The 19,250-nt window shown below is 37.1% G+C and overlaps 1 protein-coding gene across 1 annotated transcript in view; it reads right to left on the bottom strand.

Annotated features, from left to right (window-relative positions):
* HECW2 (HECT, C2 and WW domain containing E3 ubiquitin protein ligase 2) overlaps positions 1-19,250 on the bottom strand; it is a 224,164-nt gene that overhangs the window by 203,515 nt on the left and 1,399 nt on the right. Inside the window, exon 2 of the mRNA XM_045558979.1 lies at positions 1,124-1,450. Coding sequence (XP_045414935.1) covers positions 1,124-1,415 — 292 coding nt within the window. The 5' untranslated portion in view covers positions 1,416-1,450. The remainder of the gene's footprint in view (positions 1-1,123; positions 1,451-19,250) is intronic.

Genomic DNA, 19,250 nt, shown 5'->3' with positions numbered 1-19,250 from the left:
TTAATTTTAGTCAATATAAAATTTTCTATCCCAGAGAAAAATAAATTTCAGTGGGTTTAACATTTTAAAAAAATTTCAGGAAGGATGTTGTTATACTTTGCCTCAAGCCAGAGTTTCTCAACAATAGCACTATTGCCATTTGGGGCCAGATGATTCTTTGTTGTGGGAGGCTGTCCTGTACATTATAGGATGTTTAGCAGCATCCCTGGCCTTGCATCCCCCCACCCAGTTGTGACACCAAAAATGTCTCCACATATTGCCAAATGTCCCCTAGGTGGCAAAATGGCAAAATGGCTAAGAAGCACTGGCATAAACAGATAGGTCTTTTCCCCCCTAATTTATTTCATTAAGAAAAAATGATGCTTGGTTTACAACACACATTGAAAGGAACAATATCTTCCTAGTAAAATGGCTGATGTTAAATTTTAAACGAATTTCCATCATTCAATGAAAAAGTTCTCCAACTTTGGAGAATGTTAGATTTTATTACTGGGTTGGATTTAGATTTTCTTTATGTTTAATAGGTAGGTTCTGATTTTTATTTTCAAATAAAGTGGACTATACTTTCTGAGATGCTTCATTCATCATTCACTCACCTATGAATAACAGATGCAAATTAGCTAAACAGAGCTCAGATAGTTTTCATTAAAACAAATAACTATTTCTAAGTCATTTGTCAGAAGAACATAACACTTTCATTCCCTAATTGATCACGGACACATTCATGGAATTCTGAAATAAAAAGATACCTTAGACAGCAAGCAAATTGTTATCAGTTATTTAAATCTAGACGTCTCTTTCATCAGTTTAAAAATGTTAGTAAATGTTAATAGACGCTTTCCAAAATGGGACTATTGATTGAGGGCAATGTGAAGTTTTAAAAAGAAAATACTGTAACTTCTGCAGTTTCTGGCATTACATTAGGTAGAGATGTAACCATAAAATTCATATACGCAAAGGTATTGCTGCTTCTCCTTCTCCCAAAGAAGAAAGAAAATTCCCAGAATCTGCTGTGTGTATTTGTGTGTGTGAATTTTTTTCCAGGAGGAAATACAGAATGTTATAATGTCAGAGGAGAAATGTATGCTCTGAGTCACATGCAAGTCCATCTCATTTGACTCACCTATGTGATAAAGTCCAATCCAATCACTGGGATCCACCTCCTCTTTAATATCCCAGAAGATAATGAGGTTCTGGGCTTGCCCCAGCGTGTACTCGTACATGCTGGCAGTTAGGCTGGAACGGCTCTCCGAAGTCACCAGATCCGTGTCGCTGTTGGCTCGCTGCAGGGTCATGTTCTCTGGCATAGAGCTCTGGGCAGCCAGGCTCTGGAGGTTCTCTGGGCTCAGTGTGTACCGCATCTGGGGATTTCGACGCCGCACAAAAAGCAGATGCTCCCGGGCTGAGCTAGCCATCCCGTCTGCCGCGCTGAGGTTGGCGTACTACAAACCTGCAAGAGACAAACAAGCATAAAACACCAGTGCATTGCTACAACACAAAGAATTAGATTTAAGCTTCCCACATATAAATCCTTGAAGAGTGTTTACTAAAGCCTGACCATGCGATAATCTTCTGCTATCAAAATAAAAGCTATTATCTTACAGTCAACTGATGATGTCAGAAGCAACTTCTATAGACTGAGGTCACACGACAGCAAAGGCTATCACTCACCTGTGGCCCTTGATTTCACTTGGCACAGCTGGCTCCTAGCAACTAAAGAGGAGGGGATTTCTCTGCCATCCCTCTTAGGTCTATCTTTTCCCAAATACCCCATGTTCAGAAATGGCATCCTCTTCTTTCCCATCCCACACACATATTTATTTCCTGCTACAATTAAATTTTAAAAGAGCAAGATAGAAAATTCTGACACAAGCTAAATACAGTTGAAATAAACCACTGAGTACAAATATACCATTGAGCCTGCTCAATCTCCTTAGCATAAGAATGTAAAGTCTTTTTTAGGAGCTTGTTCAAATGTCACCTCTTCACTTAAATACAGCGGCCATAACACTTAAAACTGCAGTACGCCAGCATTCCCCATCCCTCCTTTCTTGTTTCTTTCTCTCTATAGCAATTTTTATGATCTGAGGTACTACATAGTTTACTTCCTTATTTGGTTGTTGTCTACTTTCCCCAATAAGAATGTAAGTTTCACAAAGCAGGGATTTGCATCTGTTTTGTTCACTATTTTATCCCCCATGTCCACACAGTGCTTGGTACACAGCAAGTGTCGATAAATGTTTGTTAACTGAACAGATGAAGGAACGGTGAGCAGCTTTCTCCTACATACTCCTTGGCATAACTCATATCTCTACTCCCTCTTCTGAGCCCACCCCTTGCCATCCTGACTTTCTGGCTGGTCCACACCATGTGCACCATCTGGATCATAAAAAGCTATTTCCTTCGGCTCCCACTTGGCCTGCATCTAAAGGAACAGGGCCTTCCCTGATGGAACTTAGATACAGCCCCCTGCTGGCTCACCGACTCTGGTTCTAAAATACTGCCAGATGCTGAGAGAGACTCTTCCCAAGACCTGTGTACTTTAACATAGTACATTTGAAGTTCTATCTGCCAGCGCCTTTCCTGTTTGCCCATGAGTTTACACTACCTCACCCACACCCCACTGGCTTTACACAGAATAAATCTGATTCTCCTCTGCCAGAACTATCAAATCCACTAATGCATTTCTGGAGTTAACATTTATTCTGCACTCTTAGTATGCACTGGCATCTTCAATATATTATGTTTCACTTCAAGACAAAGCCTATGGGGTCCTGAGAAGTCAGCAGGAGCTTCCATTTAAAAAAAAAAACTGACTAACCTTGGGTGCAATATATACATTATAATATTAATAACAACCTTAGATATTCAGTCTGAGAGGAGAGGAAGGGAAGGGACGGTTCCCTAACTTCTCCCATTCCCTCATCCAGTTCACAAACCCAGTGGGTGAAGAGGACATGCTTCTGAATAAATAAATGTATTTATTCATGTAATTTCTACCATAAGGCTTATCTCATACTGTTAGCACTATCTCTTGAATTAAAATAACTTGGACTGGTGGACAAGATATCCTATGTGAAAAGGACAGAAATAACAACAAACAGATATGCTGCTTTACCCAGCTTAATAGTATTAAGTCTCAAATCCCTCTTCATAAATTTAGCACTTCTTTTCCGTATGAAGTCTATGGTAACTGACATCATAACATCACCCATAACTGTTAGACAATCTCTAACCCAGGAAGCCTAAAATACAGGTTCTATTAATAATCTGATGATTTCATGAAATCTCATTTTAGTGGATCTCAACCAGCCATTACTTCTTTATAAACTCAGTGAGTCAAGTACCACACCAGTTTCAGCAATAACTATAAATAATTAACTCCTAACACATCATAGTCAAATGGAAAACGCAGGCTGTATATAACTAAACTACTTCCCTGAATGAAACAAGTAGCCTAGAACCTTTGTAACCTAAAACCGCAACAGAAGAACTACTGACAAAGAAAAAGTGAAAAAACACAGATGTACAAGCAAACAGTAGTTTTAAAATGACATCTATTTACACAGAGAGAGAGGTTAGCATAGTGGATCAGAGAATAAGCTCCCAAGCTCAATGTCTGGATTTCGATCATCTCTCTACTTTTAATTCATTCTATGATCTGAGGCAATTTATTTTAACTTTCTGTGCCTCTGTTTTCCTAGTTGTCAAGGAGGAAGACAATAACAGCTGCCTCACAGGATTTGGGAGAGTACTAAATAAATTAGTATAGATAAAGCACTTAAAACAGTATGGCATATAAGAAGCGCTTGATTAAGTTTAGCTGTTAATATTACTATGTGACTGCATTCTACTTTAATTATATCAAGGAGAGCTAGTTTTAACACTTCCATGATTCCCACCCTCACCCCACCCCCACTTAGTGGGATAGCAGCCTAATGTAATAGAAGGTCAAAAACTTAGTACATAATATATTTATTTTCAGTGGAAAAATAAAAAGAGCTAGAAATGTGTAAATTTGCTTGTTTAAACCCCGCAAAAATGTATGAAGCATCTACTACATGTCTAGCATAATGCTATACAGAGTATGCTAAACAGTAAAAATTAAGAGATTTTTTTTTCTAATTCTTTCTTTTCTTTTTCTAAGGAATGTAACATGACACTTATCCTCTGGGAATTTGGACTTTTGTGGGACAAGACCAAATGTTCACATATGAAAGAATCCCATCTGGTATCAACAGCACATCATAATCATGTACGATCTGTCCTAACAAATACATTGTGGACACAATAAATGTTGTGAGACAACAGGAAGTGATTACAATATTATATTATTTATAAAGCATTTAACATTTCCAAAGCACTTTCACACCCCTTACCTCAAGTGAGACTCCAGAATATTGCAAATTCAGTTTGAGAGATATCATCATTATCTCTGTTTTCAGGCAAGGAAACTGAGGATTTGTGAGGCAAAAGGGTGGCTGAAAAGGAAAGAAAACCCTTGCTGGCAGAAATTATATTTGAGGTGAGCCTTAAAGAATTAAAAGAAGAAGTGTATAAAGAGCATTCTAACTGGAATCACATCACAGATACGGGGAAGCTACCAAGGAAGAGGATATGGGAGAGAAGGAAAAAAAACACAGGAGCTCCTCAGAACCTTTAAAGATGATGAGAATCCTGCAAATAAACCAAGAGGAAGCCCCTGGAGGGGACAGGTTGCCACAGCGCCCACTGACACAGTGAGCCCCAACGTGACACCGGAGACTCTGAACCTCCATGGGTTGAGGCCGCCCAACACTACTGAGCTGGTAAGTCAAAAGTAAAGTAAGTAAAAATCAAGTTGGAACAGAAGAGAGAGAAACACATACAAGACAGAGAGAGGGGAGTGAGGGGGGAGAACTAGAGAGTGAGAGAGAGAGAGAGAAAGAGAGAGAGAGAGAACTTGAAAGTCAAGGAAGAAGAGACCCCAAGTACAGTGTCCAATGCTGCAGCTGAAGGCTGAGGAATCATCACTACATTTGAAAACAGGAAGAAACTAGTGGCCTTAGGGAAAACAGTTTCCATGGAGTGGTAAAAGTGGTAAAAGTGTCAGATTGTTGAAGTTTGAGGAAGAAGGCTGGGAAGACAAAAGGGGGTAAAGGGTTCAGACTCTTCCCAAAAAGGCTGAACAGTAAAGGGGAGGAGGCACGTGGAGAGAGAGGACCATGTGGGTTGAGACAGGGCTGGGCTTGTTTGTTTTTTTGTTTTGTTTTGTTTTTCAGATGCGAGAGATTTTGCATGTTTATAAAACTAGCATAGGAACTAAGAACTCAGGAAATATTTGTTGAACGAATGAAAACTAAGAGAAAACGGCCAGTAAAGAGAAGAGAATGAAAATGTGGGAAAGAGAGGAGATATGTGACGGAGCAAGATTACTAAGGAAGAACAGAAGTTTGAATACACAGGACAGGTGGAGGATTAGCGTAAACCAGCACCGTCCAGCTGAAATATAACGCAACCCACAGATGTGATTTTCTTGTCACCACATTAAGAAAACATAAAAGAAAGCAGGTAGAAATTTTAATCATATATTTTATTTAACTCAATACATCCAAATATTGTTTCAACATTAACACAAGTAATAATTGAGGCATTTTGCTTTTTTTTTTTTTTTTGGTGCTACAAATCCATTGTGTATTTTATACTTAAAGCACGTTTCAATTTAACCACATCTCAAATGCTCAACAGCCACAGGTGGCAGGTGGCTGCTGGCTCCCAGGCTGGGCAGTATAGATCTAAACCATTGAAGTGCCCCAGCTTCCGAACAGCTTGCTGCCTTTTCAACTCCATCCTATCAGAAAGGCCCTCAAGGGAGCTAAGAGGAAAACGTCACTGAACAATTATGTGTGAATAACCAAGAATTCCTTAAGCCTTCCAAGGGTTCTTTCATTGTATTTTAGCACGAAGATGCTTTTTGAGCCAAATACGATTATTCTCTAAAAGGAATAATCATATAATCCTGTTATATGAAGATATCCAGTCCAGGGTGAAGAGTTTTCTGGGAATAGACTTGAGGATGAGGAGACTGACAAGTCCCAGAAACTCTTTTGTCTCTTTTAGCCTCTTTTCTTCTACTTGAATCTGTAAAGTCTTCAAAAGCAGAACAGTGTTCCACTGGTGCTTGTGTGTCAGGGAAGAAGTGGGGAAAGGATGGAGGTTATCTGTATATGTCTTTAACCAACACTCATATATGGCACTTACTCCTTCTAAGTGATTTAAAAATATATACAGGTCACTTGTAAGTACTGTGTTCATAAATTAATAACTGTATATACTTAAACTTCACCTTGCCTCAATATATTTATCTACTAAAATGGAGGTAACCTTAATGTACCATGCAATATTGTTGTTAGGATTAGAAATACTGCAGGTGAAAGAGTTCAACACAAAGTAGCTATTGTTATTTTAGTAGGCAAATAATATAATTACTGAATGAATCGATGCATTATTTAGTTTAGGGTAGCTAGCTATGCCTCAGTGACTAGGGAGAAAAACACTAGCATTTGCAAGAAAGTAACAAAAATCAAATGCTGAAGACCAACTTTACACATTAAAAATCACTAACAGTAACCTGAGAGTTTCTGCAGGGCTGATGACAACCGGAAGAAAACAGAGGTGGGAAACCAACAAGAAGCTGATGAGTTAGGGCACCCGGCACTGAGTGCAGAAGAACGGATTTTAGTGACATGAAAAAGAAATATCAATCAGAAATATTTCTAAGAAAGAACCCAAATGCTTGATGACAGATTAAATACAGGGGATAAAAGTGAGGGAGAAATTAGGACTAAATTTCTAAGTGACAATGGAATCCCAGAAACATTGACAGGGCTGAGAAAATATCATTTTGAATAAATTTGAAGTAAATACAATATATCCAAGTAAATACATCCCAAAGACACTTGTGAGGGTAGGCCTTAGTTGCTTCTTATCATGAGGCCAGGGATAAAACAAATATTCAAATTAAATTTTCTGCTTAATAATAGCTGTAGTATTAACCAAAATTGACTATGCCCATGGTAACTCTAACAGGCTTAGCTGGGGGTTTAAAAATCTCTTTCTGATGTTTTACTTCATATGACTTAGGTCAACTGGAAAAGAAATAAAATCGATGATTTTATTTGGATTACAATGAGCAACTATTTCCAAACATGCTTTGGAAGGCTTCATTTTTCTCTTACAGGAAACATTATGTATTTTTTGGAGTTCATGTTTCCATAGTAAATGAGAACAAATACTATGTAAAAATTAAGTTACAAAGTTGCATACAAATGAAAAAAAAATCAAAGCACTCTAAATTTTCCCATTAAAATTTTAGTTTATTACTACTTTATTCAATTCGGTGTTCTATTATGGGGAAATGAGTGCTACTCAAGCAACAGGGAATGGCTGCGGCTCGCTTTCTCCTATTGAAACTCCAGAATTCTTGATTTGTGTTTTGGTTTCATGCCTATGCCTTCTGCAATAAAAAAGACAGATTTTCTTCAAAAATTATCCATGTTCTTCTATAAAGCTTTAGAAAATAAAGCTCATGGTATGCGAAAATAATTAGTACTCACTATATTTATTAAACGGAAAGCTGGTCCTTCAAAGCTCCTTAGATAATCCCTCCCTCCCATGGTGAGTTAATGCTGCAGCTATTTGTCCCATTCACAATGGAAACAATTTAACATTATGGACCACTCCTTTAAAAAAAAAAAAACCCTCCTTCTTCTGATAATGATTAGGTCTGCACTATAATGCTCTCTCAGATAAAGACATCTGCTTTAAACAACAACCAAAACCAAAATCACTTTTCTTCCAAAGGTCAAGAGAGACTTAATTACTAAGCAAATTGCAAAACACCATAGTACACAACTTCATTTCCAAAGCCAGCAGATTTTGTTCAGAAGATACAGACAGCAGCAGATGATAAATACACTAAGTAAGTGTTTTTATTTAAAATATTTTTCCTAATGAATCTAGAGGTGAATGTCAACTTACTAAACCTCACCTGAAGGGCAAGTACTGAAAAACATTAATTGTCAGAGGATTTTTATAAAATAAGAAATGCATCCTAGGACTCTAACTTCCTAGACTGAACATAAATATATAAGACCAATAATAATAAGAAACATACTTGTTTACCCTTCAAATTCCCCCAAAATACAACTTATATCACAGTGCTTCAAACTCAGTGTTTTTCACTATATAAATGAGGAAAAGAGGCAAAAAGACTAATTTATAGTCAAGAGACACTAAAGAAAACATAACTGGCCTGCTATAAATATAGCTGTGAGAAATCTAGGAAGAGAAAGCATTTCTACCAAGGCCAGTTGGCATCTGAGACAAACAAAGCCATTACCAAAGTCTCCACGAAAGATCCCTCCCCAGTGGATTTGCCCTGTGTCTACTAAAAGAAAGCATTTATAGAGTCATTACTCAGTGCTCATCAAAGATAATCACAACTCAGTGCTTAGCTTACTCAGCAAGAATGTGCTAGCAAAATGATTAAGACCAGAAAAAGTCCTTCTATACAACCTGTTGGGATATGAGAATTTGACAGAGATCCTGGAGGGGCTGGCACTGTCTCTCACTTTCTCTTCCTACGAAGAAAGTATCAGAAAATGCAATTTCTCCTCCAGGCTGCCACCCTTTAGGAAAAACCTATTCCCCCTGCAATTTTACCAAATAATATGTTATGAGCCACAACATAAAAATAGCCCACCTGTAAATTTGGAAATGGGATGTACACAAATAGAAATAATTTTAAGTTCCAAAACTTGTTAATTTTAAAGACTGAGCTTTCAACAGTGCTTTCAAGATGTTGATTTAACTTTTAAATCACTAAATATACAACTAGATTAAAAAGAAAAAATAAGATTTAAGTCTTTTCAGTTCTTTGAACTCACTGAAGTTTTTAATTCAATTATTTAAATGTTTTTTTACAGATATGAATAGGTAATTCACAAAAGAAAAAAATTAAATCATCAATAATTATATATCAAAAAAATCAAAACAAAATGAGATATAATTTTTTGTCCATTAAAATGTCAATTTTTAAAAATAACAGCAATCGAGTAAAAGTACAGTAAGATAGAAACTCATATGCTGCTGAGAGGGCATCCTGGAGCCTTAGATATTCTCACACCCTCACAGTGCTCTGTTCCCAGGGCTCCAGCCTGGGCAAAGAAGCAGAGATGTTGGCAAAGATTTATGAAAAGATGTTCATCACAACAGTATTCAAAATTGAGAACAAGTTGAAAACAAAATAAATTTCCAACAATGGAGGAATAGTTACAATTATAGTATATCTACATTATAGACTATTATGAAGCTATGAAAAAGAGATTTTTAACATTTGACATAGAAACTTGTTCACCATGACATAATGGTAAGTATAATCAAATACTGTTACCTACCACAATATAATTAAATTATGTTCACAACATATATAAAAAGAGGACACTTTTTCAGTAGTTATAGATAGTGGCATTACAAATAGTTTTCTTTTCTTAATGATACTCTTTCTAAAATTTTCTAAAAATAATATATATAATCAGAAAAAAATGTTATCAAAAATACATCTTTTTTTTTTTTGAAACAAAGCCTCACTCTGTCACCCCAGCTAGAGTGCAGTGGCGTTATCATAGCTCACTGCAACCTCAAATTCTTATGCTCAAGCAATCCTCCTGCCTTAGCCTCCCAAGTAGCTGGGACTACAGGCATGTGCCAACACACCAGCTAATTTTTAGTAGAGACTAAAAATAGAAAAAGGGTCTTGGTGTTACTCAGGCTGGTCTCGAACTCCTGAGCTCAAGCAATCCTCCTGCCTCAGTCCCCCGAAGTGCTAGGATTATAGGCGTGAGCCACCCTATACATCTTTGATATGAAAGGATGGTTCTTACTATTTATTGCAATAAATGGTTATCCTTGAGGACTCATTAGTTGCAATAAACAGAAACCTCCCTCTGATAAACTAAAACAGAAAAAGAATTTACTAGAAAGATACTGGGTAGCTCATAGAATCAAAACAACAGGAAAAAGAATGAGCCAAAGATGCTCTTGCATAACAGTAGCTACCAGGATCGATCCACCTAAACCTCTGTCCTCTCTACATGATGTTTGTTGCTCAGGAATGACTCCTGGGAGAGAAAATCCTACAGGCCTATGGAGAACAGGAGAAGGCATGCAGATGGATGATTCTACCAAAACTAAAGACAGCTGGGAGAAGTGATTCTTTAGAATGAATTAAGTTAATAAAAAGGAAGGAAGTTACTAGATGAACAGAAAATGAATGCTGGATAAAAATAAAGGAAAAAGAAAAAAAGCACTAACAAAATACCAATTCAAAAATTACAGATCCTTAAATATGTAAAGAGGGAAGAATATAGGACAGCAAACAAGGAAAGAACAAAGGCAAAATCTGTTACTCGCTTATCTTAGTTAAGGAAAGAGTGTGGTAAGTCCTTACTGGAATAATACTCATTAGCATAGGTATCAATTTTTTTAAACATTCATCTATACTTTTAAAGTGCTATTAAATTAAGAAGAGCAAAACTTCATTTCAAGGATCATTTTTAACTGTCAGGCCAGATTAGGAAAATGGAAACCAAAACTTCATATGTTTTCACTACCTTTTTAAAATTCCAACCTATGTTTCAATAAACACATATGAAGTTTCCTGGTATATCCAGGTATCAAAAAAAGAAAAGAAAAAAGAAAATCTCTTTGCTTTTATACCAACCACTTTTGGTGGTTTGCTCTCCTATTAACAAATATTGATGGATTGTGTGGGAAAAATAGAATCAATTCATCTTAGATTCATCCCTTTGAAAAGATATTAATCTTTTACCCCCTATACATCCTTGGGGCAGGGGAAGACGTCTTTCTCGTGGAATACATTCCAAAACTTTATTTATAGCTAAAGTTGCAGATAATTACCAACTCTTGGTAAATGAAATTCAAATATTTAAGAATTCTGCATTACTTTGTGGTGGCTGGAGTCCATTACATGGGAAATTCTTTCCTGAAAAGCAAACCACAAAATATAAGCTCCTAGTTACTGATTGTCAAAAGCTGCTAGAAAAGAAGACCAACTGTATTTAAATACAATTGTTTATTCCATAAAACACCAGAGGTCATAATGATAAACACCAGTAATTCTAGCATATACTCTGTACCCCACATAACATATTTTTTAAACCCTAATTAATGCTTCTCTTTCCATTCCCACTGCCACAAAAGCACTAAGCCAAGTTCACATCATTTTATATCTAGACCATCACTTCTTAACAGGCCTCTCTGGTCCTTCTATTTCCCCCAGCCAATCCATCTACTCTCTTCCTACAGCACCTTTTCAGTGACAACCCTTCCAATCAAGTAAATAACATAATTAAAGGGCCATGATGGATTCGAACAAAGGAGCAGGGGTGGGACCAAGTTTCGGGAGTGTGAGCAGGGCAGGCTTCTCAGAGGTAGTGACACTTACACTAATTAAGCTGAGAACTGAAGTTAGCAAGTTGGTGCAAAATCCAGGTGAGAGATGAGGATGGCATGGATATAAGCAGTGGCTCTGTGGGTCAGGGTGGAGAGCAGAGGGTGGTTTTTTGAGTGTATTTCTTTATAGTTCCTTGAATAAACCCAAAGTTCCATGCAGACTTTCTCCTTGCAAACTTATCTATTCTGTTACCCTTGGAAATGCTTAGTATGTCCAGCATTACCCATGTCATTCTCTGCACCAACTCCACCTTCAAGACCTAAGGACCACTCTCTTCTTGAAGAACACCCAGCCAGAAGCCAACATTCCAACTACTGAATTCCAGTGGCCTTTTTTATATCATTCGTATCACCTGTACTTCACAATGCCTCATGTTCTCATTATGCAGATTCATGTCTTCTTTTGTCAGATGATAAGCTCTTTGAGGATAAATTACTGTTTCTCTTACACCAGTGGTGTTTATTTTCAAATGAATGAAGGGATGAACTTAACTGCTACTGGAGAGAAAATAATAATGCAAAAGAATGAGACAACAGTATGAATAAATGTTGACTTTTCTTTAGAATTAGCCACATCAATTCGCCATCAAATTGGCACTAACTGATCAACACCAAGGTGCTCACACAGTAGTAATATTCTCCAGGGATTAGGGGGGTTGGGGGTGGGTAAACTCACAACTAATGGACGCAGTGAGCGTTGTAGGGGGGAAAAGGCACACCTCAAATCATGGTTTGGGTGTGGCAAAGTCATAACATGTAACCAAAATGTTTGTACCCCCATAATATCCTGAAATAAATAAATTAAAAAAAAGAATTAGACACATCAGACATCTAAAAAGGATTTCTTTGAGTACAGTGCCTACTGTGTGCTAAAAAGTGTAAGATAAGGCCCTTGCTATAGCATAGAAAAAAAGAAAAATCAATCTACATGAAAGAAATAGAAAGCAATTACCCTCTATACCATAAGGTGAAAGTACAAAAGGCAGTAGGAGCTCTTTCTAGGGAATGATCAGCACAGACTGAAGTAGTTAAGAAAAGCCTAAGAGAAAACTTGAGCTGGACCTTGACAGATACAAAGAAGCCATGGAAATATGACATGCATTCTGGGCCAAAGGAAGAATCCAACTAAAAAGTAAAAATAGACAGGAATTAGTGTTCACTGTCTTCATTCTGGTCCAAGCCACTATTATCTCTCCTATAAATGAATCAATTGCCTCCTTCCCCACTTCCCTACTTGATTTCTTATTGTCTATTCTCAATACAGTGGCCAGAGTGCTCCTGTTCAAATGTACATCAGGCCATGTTGGTCTCTACCCAAAATCCTCCAGTAACCCCCATCTCACTCAGAGAAAAAGTCAAAACCCTTACAGCAGCCCACACGTCCCACATGATTTGGCCCCTGGTCCTCTCTGACCCCATCTTCCACTACTGCCACTCATGTCACACCACTCCAGTCCACTGCTGCTCCTAGAATGTTCCAGCCACACTCTTCCACGGGGCCTTAGTATCTGCTATTCCCTCTTCTTTTCTCTTCAATATCCACACAGCTCATGTTATTACCTGCTTCATGTTTTTACCAAACAGTACCCTCTCAGTGGGACCTTCCCTGACCACCCTGTGATAAATTTAAACTACTCCAATACTACCTACCCCCCTCCTTGCTTTACTTTTCCTCCATAGCACTTTTCATACTCTAATTACAGTATAACTTATTAGTCTTTTTATTGTGTCTCTCCCCACTAGAACGTATGCTTCATGAAGAGTCAGAAAGGACAGACAGAAGTCACTTCTAATACTGGAACTACTTGGTTTTCTCAGTAAAGCACCTAGAACAATGTCCCATTCAATTAAATAATCAATTACTGTTTTAACCTTACAAAAGATTTACACCACAGTAAGGTTTTTAATTAAAGCGGTTTCACTGGTAGAATGCAATGGTTGTGAGCAGATGTTGCAAACACACAGGTTAAATTTCAAAGTCTGGGATTACCAACTAATGCTTACCATTGCTACAGAAGTGAACAAAAGATGCATTAAAGCACAAAAAGAGCGGGGAGAACACCTGCCTGATTTTTCATGCAGATAAAAATTATCCAATGTCTACTAAGTATACGGCACTAGTCTAGCTCCAAGGATACAACAAATGAAACAAACTCCATTCTCAAGGAACTTACAATCTTAAGACTTGAAAAAGAGTGAATTTAACATAATAATTAATAAATTACCCAATTCATGAGATTCCCAATAGTGCAGAGAATCATCTGGAAGAACCAAAAAATTAACTGAACATGCAGCATGTGAATAAGGAAACAGTTCTGTTCAGTATCATGATGTTGCTTATTGACACTAAGTTTAATTTTAAGTCAAGTATTAGGATAAAAAATATTTGAAGACTTTTCCTAATGGACTACAGAGCACTATGGTTTTCAAATATATTTTGACAGAGAGATCCTTTTTATCTAAGTATTCATTGCCCAGCTCCGCTCTACTAAGGGGCTGAAGATGAAAGAAAAAATCACAAAGCAATGAACTGAAGACTTTAAAAATTAGTTTCTATTCAACCATTTCTCCCACACAATGATAGAGTTGATCCCTGTCAGTATCATCTCTGTTAGTCACTTTGCTGAATGTTAGATGTTCCAACAATAAAATGACTGCAAAGAGAAATCACTTGAACTAGTAAAGGATTCAGGAATTCATAAAAGTCAATAATGTGATTTTTAAGAACTACTTGAATCACATGCAAAACCACTGAATAATAAGGATCTGACAAAGTTAGAACAACTGACAACTGAAGGAGAAAAAAATCAAGAATAATTTTAATACCATAGGACTGTGATGGGAAAGCCAAGAGAGTTCTATTGAAGTAGTTTTTTGCAATATGACTTTCTTTATGATTGTGGTGAGAAACTCAAATGTCATATTGTGCTATTATGCAATTCTCTTGAAAAAAATTAATTTCCCTACTCTCTAAAACACTTCATTTGATCTTTGTTCCTTCTAATAATTAGGAAATATTTGTGATTATAACCTAAATTTGGTCATATGATAAAATGATTCTCATCATTTGAACTTTTATTGGTCAAGATCAAACCCCTTTCCCCCCTATTTACTAAGAAATTTGGTTTCCCAAAGTAAATGGATTCATTTTAAGAGCCCTGCTTTTCTGGTAGCTCCTATCTATCCTCTGCATCCATGCTCTGCCCCCATGTTATCTCCAAACTACCTGTGATGGAGTTATTAATCCTAGATTTGATTTCCAGATGACAGCGCTAAGCTAGTGGGTAAAACCGCTGAGACCCACTCTGAGGTCTTTAAAGTCTGATTCTATGCTCATGTGCCAAGGCTCTTTGTGGCTTCTGTAGGCCCCAGGGTTACTAAAGCTACATCCTGTGGTATCAAGGTGTACCCATAAAATTTGGGCAGGAAGATGTAATCAACTATTTACAGGTTTTACATTCAGGGAGTTAAACATAAGAGCCAAGCAGCCCCCTACAGCCAAAGCGGAGCTCCTGAGCTGCTGATTTGCTCTGCTGCGTCTCCACACTTTCTCACTTTCATTTTTGGTCCATCCAATGCAAGCTTTGCAGACACAAAGAAAGCAATTATTTAGTTATTTGTTGTGAGCCACAGGTTTATTTTAAGTCAACTTTATAAGGCCATAATGTTGTTGAGAAGTGGCAATTTCCCTCTCTCGAGACAGTCTCCGTGGATCCCTACAATTCGATGTGCAAGCATAATTAAAGGGCCCAAAGGAGTGGCTCTGCTCATAGGACCCCTCTCAGAGTAGGAACTCAATAAAAATCACATCCTTTTTGCTTTTCCCCTCTCACCTACCCATTTATGAAAAAAATAATGAATACCTATTTGCATGGCTGCTTGAATCAAAGTAAACCAAGCACGTGAATGTTTGTATGTAGAAATCCTGCAATAAGCCAAGAAGTGAAGTTCTGCCTCCCTTATTAGTGTTGGGGTGAGTTTCCATGGCACTTGGGTATGTGTCAAAAGGAAGACAACAGTGGCCTCTTAGCCTAAAGTTACAGGGAAGAAAGAGGAAATTGGTGGTGCCAAGTCTGGGAACTTTGCTGGCCTAAAGTCCCAGCTTCCTTCCACCCCAATGCACTGATGCACACACCAATCCTTAGAACTCACTGAGGGTGCTCCAGCTGCCTTCTGAACTATATGCTGTAGGTTCTTACACAAAGCAACTTAGCCTTCTCCACTCCTTCCTTTCCCACTAGTTTCACCAGATGTCAAGTGCAGTATGAGAACTTACAGATGAAACAAGGTTTGAAGTCTGATGGAATGATATCTATAGAATAATCCTTATAAAATAATGATAGAGCTATTTTAATTGGGTTATATATCAGATAAAGTACATGACTAGAAGTAAAATTGCCAATTTCTAAAGATGCTGGAAAATTCCATTTGTTTAATGAGTCAAATTATTTTAACTCATTAAATTTGTAGAAATTGGATTCCTGCTCTCAAATTCAATATACTACAAGAGGTTGCATTTTAATTAATAGATTAAAATCTATTCAAAGAAATAAATTCATTTAGTTTATAAATAAAATTATTTATTTTTGCATAGAATGCTGCCCTATTAAAATTAGAACATACCATGTAAGCAAATTAATCCACTTATATAAGAAAGAAGAGATAGGCTTCACTCTTCTTTAAGAAGACAGACTCTAATGACTGAAAGGCTTTGGGTTCTGTATTGAGAAATCAGTAATGACTATTTCTTTTGTATCATAGGGGTCTCAGACTGGGATGATACTAAAATCTGTCAATTACTCCTACAGAAGGCTCTGAAAGAATGCAGTCAACTAAATTAGTTTTAAGCATATGTATTAGGTCATTAAATATGAAACGTCTGATTTTGAATCAAAAGTATATTATAACTCAAACAAGAAGAAGTACAATTAATCAAACTATGCGCCTAAACTATCAACACAGTTTTGCCTTCTTCACGGTAGCTTGTTTATACCAGCAGCAAAGAAGCCTGGAGAGTGAGTGGCGATGAAATTGCCAAAGGCATTTTCCACAGCTGGTTGAGAATTGAATATTTTTCCTTGCAAGAAGTGCCCCAAAGCCTGGAAGAAGTAGTCAGTTGGTGCAAGTTCTGGTGAATACAGTGGATGACAAAGAGATTCCAAGTCCAGCCTCTGTAGTTTGAGCAGCATTATTTATGTGACATGTAGTCAAGGATTGGCTTGTTTCTATTGACCAATCTCAGCTGGTTAATCACAAGCATCCTCATCACTTCATCCAATTGGTTGCAGTAGACATCCGCTGTCATTGCTTGACCAGGTTTCATGAAGTTGTAGTGGATAATACCAGCACTGGACCACCAAACAGACACCATTAGCTTTTTTGGACAAATATTTGGTTTTGGATTGTGTTTTGGCACTTCATCTGTATCAAATCATTGTGCCAAACATTTGCAATTGTCAAAAAGGAATCCATTTTTCACCACATGTAACAATATGATGTAGAAATGGTTCACCCTTATGTCAGTAACAGCAAAGAAAGGCAAGCTTTGAGAAGATTTCTCTTCTGACGCTCATTGAATTCAGGCAGAACCCATCTATCCAGCTTCTTTACCTTGCCCATTTGTTTCAAATGGTCCAACATTGTTGGAATAGTAACATCAAACCTTGCTGCCAATTCACGTGTAGGTTGAGAAGGATCCACTACAGCTTTCAGCTCATAATTATCCACCTTGGTCTCAGGTCGCCCACGTGGCTCATTTTCAAGAGTAAAATCACCACAATGGAACTTCTCAGACCATCAACGTACTGTGCATTCATTAGCCACATCCTTCCCAAACACTTAAATTGATATTTTGGGCTGTCTGCACAGCATTGGTTCCACAACAGAACTCATATTCGAAAATTAACACAAATTTTTTACTTATCCATGGTTTCACAAAATTGCTCTAAAAAAAAGTTTGAAAGATAATCACAAGCCAAATGGTGTGTTTGAAAGACTGAGGATGTACCTTCACAATAAAAATAAAACAAGAAGTGTCAAAGTGAAATCTCAGAGATATCAAGTGTCAAATTTAGTACCTAAGGAAATAGGACATTTCACACTTAATAACCTAATACCAAAGTTTGAGTAGAAAATGAACTGCCCCAGGGGCTTCAACACCAGCCAAGACTAAACCCAGGGTGGGAGGATGCAGTGGAACAGCAGCTCTGGGAGGTTTTTACATCAAGCTAATATTCAGGAAGAAAAGAGCACTCTAATCAGGATCCACACTTATGATCTAAGAGAAAAATTCTGTTTGGCAAAAAATTCCTGATTATTAATGACACTTGTTGATTTTAAACACCGCTTAAAAATATCATCTGTCTTAATTTTCAGTGATAGCTTATAGTTAGTTACTTTAACAGAGTTCTATTTTTACATAAATTATACTACAGAAAAGTCATGTTTCAATCAGGAAATTCAGGCAAACTAGGGTGGGCACTGCAGTTTAGAGCACATGGAAAGTTCCTGAACCCTACCTAATGACAGCACACCTAGAGTTCTGGAGCAGTTTGAGGGCAGGGAAGAAATATAGCCTTGGAAGTCGAAACTTCAAAAACAAAATTGTTACATGGTGCTTCTTGAAGAGCCCCATCTAAGACTGCCTCACATTCAGAAAGCACGAAGCCAAGTTAAAACTTGCCAACCTAATTTTATCATAAAATAATAAGAGTTGGGGGACAGAAAAAAAAAATTCTTTCATGGGTTTTTTTTTCTTGATTATGTAAATAACACATGCCCACTATAAAATTTCAAAAAAGATGAGAAAAGATAAAGAAGAAAATAAACATCCTCTGTAAGGCCAATACCCACAGATGACAGCCCCACAGCATTTTGGTCTATAAATACACGTTTAGCTATTTTGATGTAAAGATAAGATGAGATCATACTACAGACAAAAACCATTTTGTAGCTTGCTTTTTTCCACACAATATGCAATGCGAGCATTCATATTATAGTATGAATTACTAGCCACTTAACGTCATCCTTTTCATCTTTTTAATAGTCTTTAACATTCCATTATATGATGTACCATAATTTACTTAAATAATTCCCTCAAGATGATCACTTAGATTATTGCTATAAACCATACCATAAACACACCCTGACACATTGATTATTGCACACTGGCCTGATTATTTCCTTAGGATAAATTCTTAGAAGTGGATCAGTGGATGCTACACTATTGATGAGCGTTACCAGAATGCCTTTTGAAAAGGAGGCATGACAAACATTCCGCATATCTGAAATACAAAGAAGGAGGCTATTTTCTTCCTGATACCTTCACCAACACTGAATGCTATCCATCTTTGGAAGCAGTGTAGTGGATAAAAGAACAGGTTCTAGAACTAGATTCTATGGCTGGGTTCAAATTCCAGGTCTGCCATGGCCTACCTCTTTGACAGCTGGGAGGCTGTTCAACTTTTCAGCAGATTTCTTTAAAATAGATACTGTATCATTGTACCTACCTGAAAGGGTTATTATTAGAATTAAATGAGTTAATAAAAATACTTGACACATGATAAGCACTCAGTAAATATGTGTTCTTATTATATCAGCTAGTATCCACCTAAAAGGTTAAAAACCTCATGGTTTGGTTTAATCTGTACTCATTGATTCTTACTGGTATTAACCATGGATGCTTTAATTTAATTTTTATTAACTATTTTCATTTCCTAGGTCTATTTTTTTTAAGT

This window comes from Lemur catta, chromosome 8, assembly GCF_020740605.2.
Source record: "Lemur catta isolate mLemCat1 chromosome 8, mLemCat1.pri, whole genome shotgun sequence".
Taxonomy (NCBI): Eukaryota; Metazoa; Chordata; class Mammalia; order Primates; family Lemuridae; genus Lemur; species Lemur catta.
The sequence above is the reverse complement of the archived record's forward strand: the minus strand, read 5'-3'. Positions and strand labels throughout refer to the sequence as shown.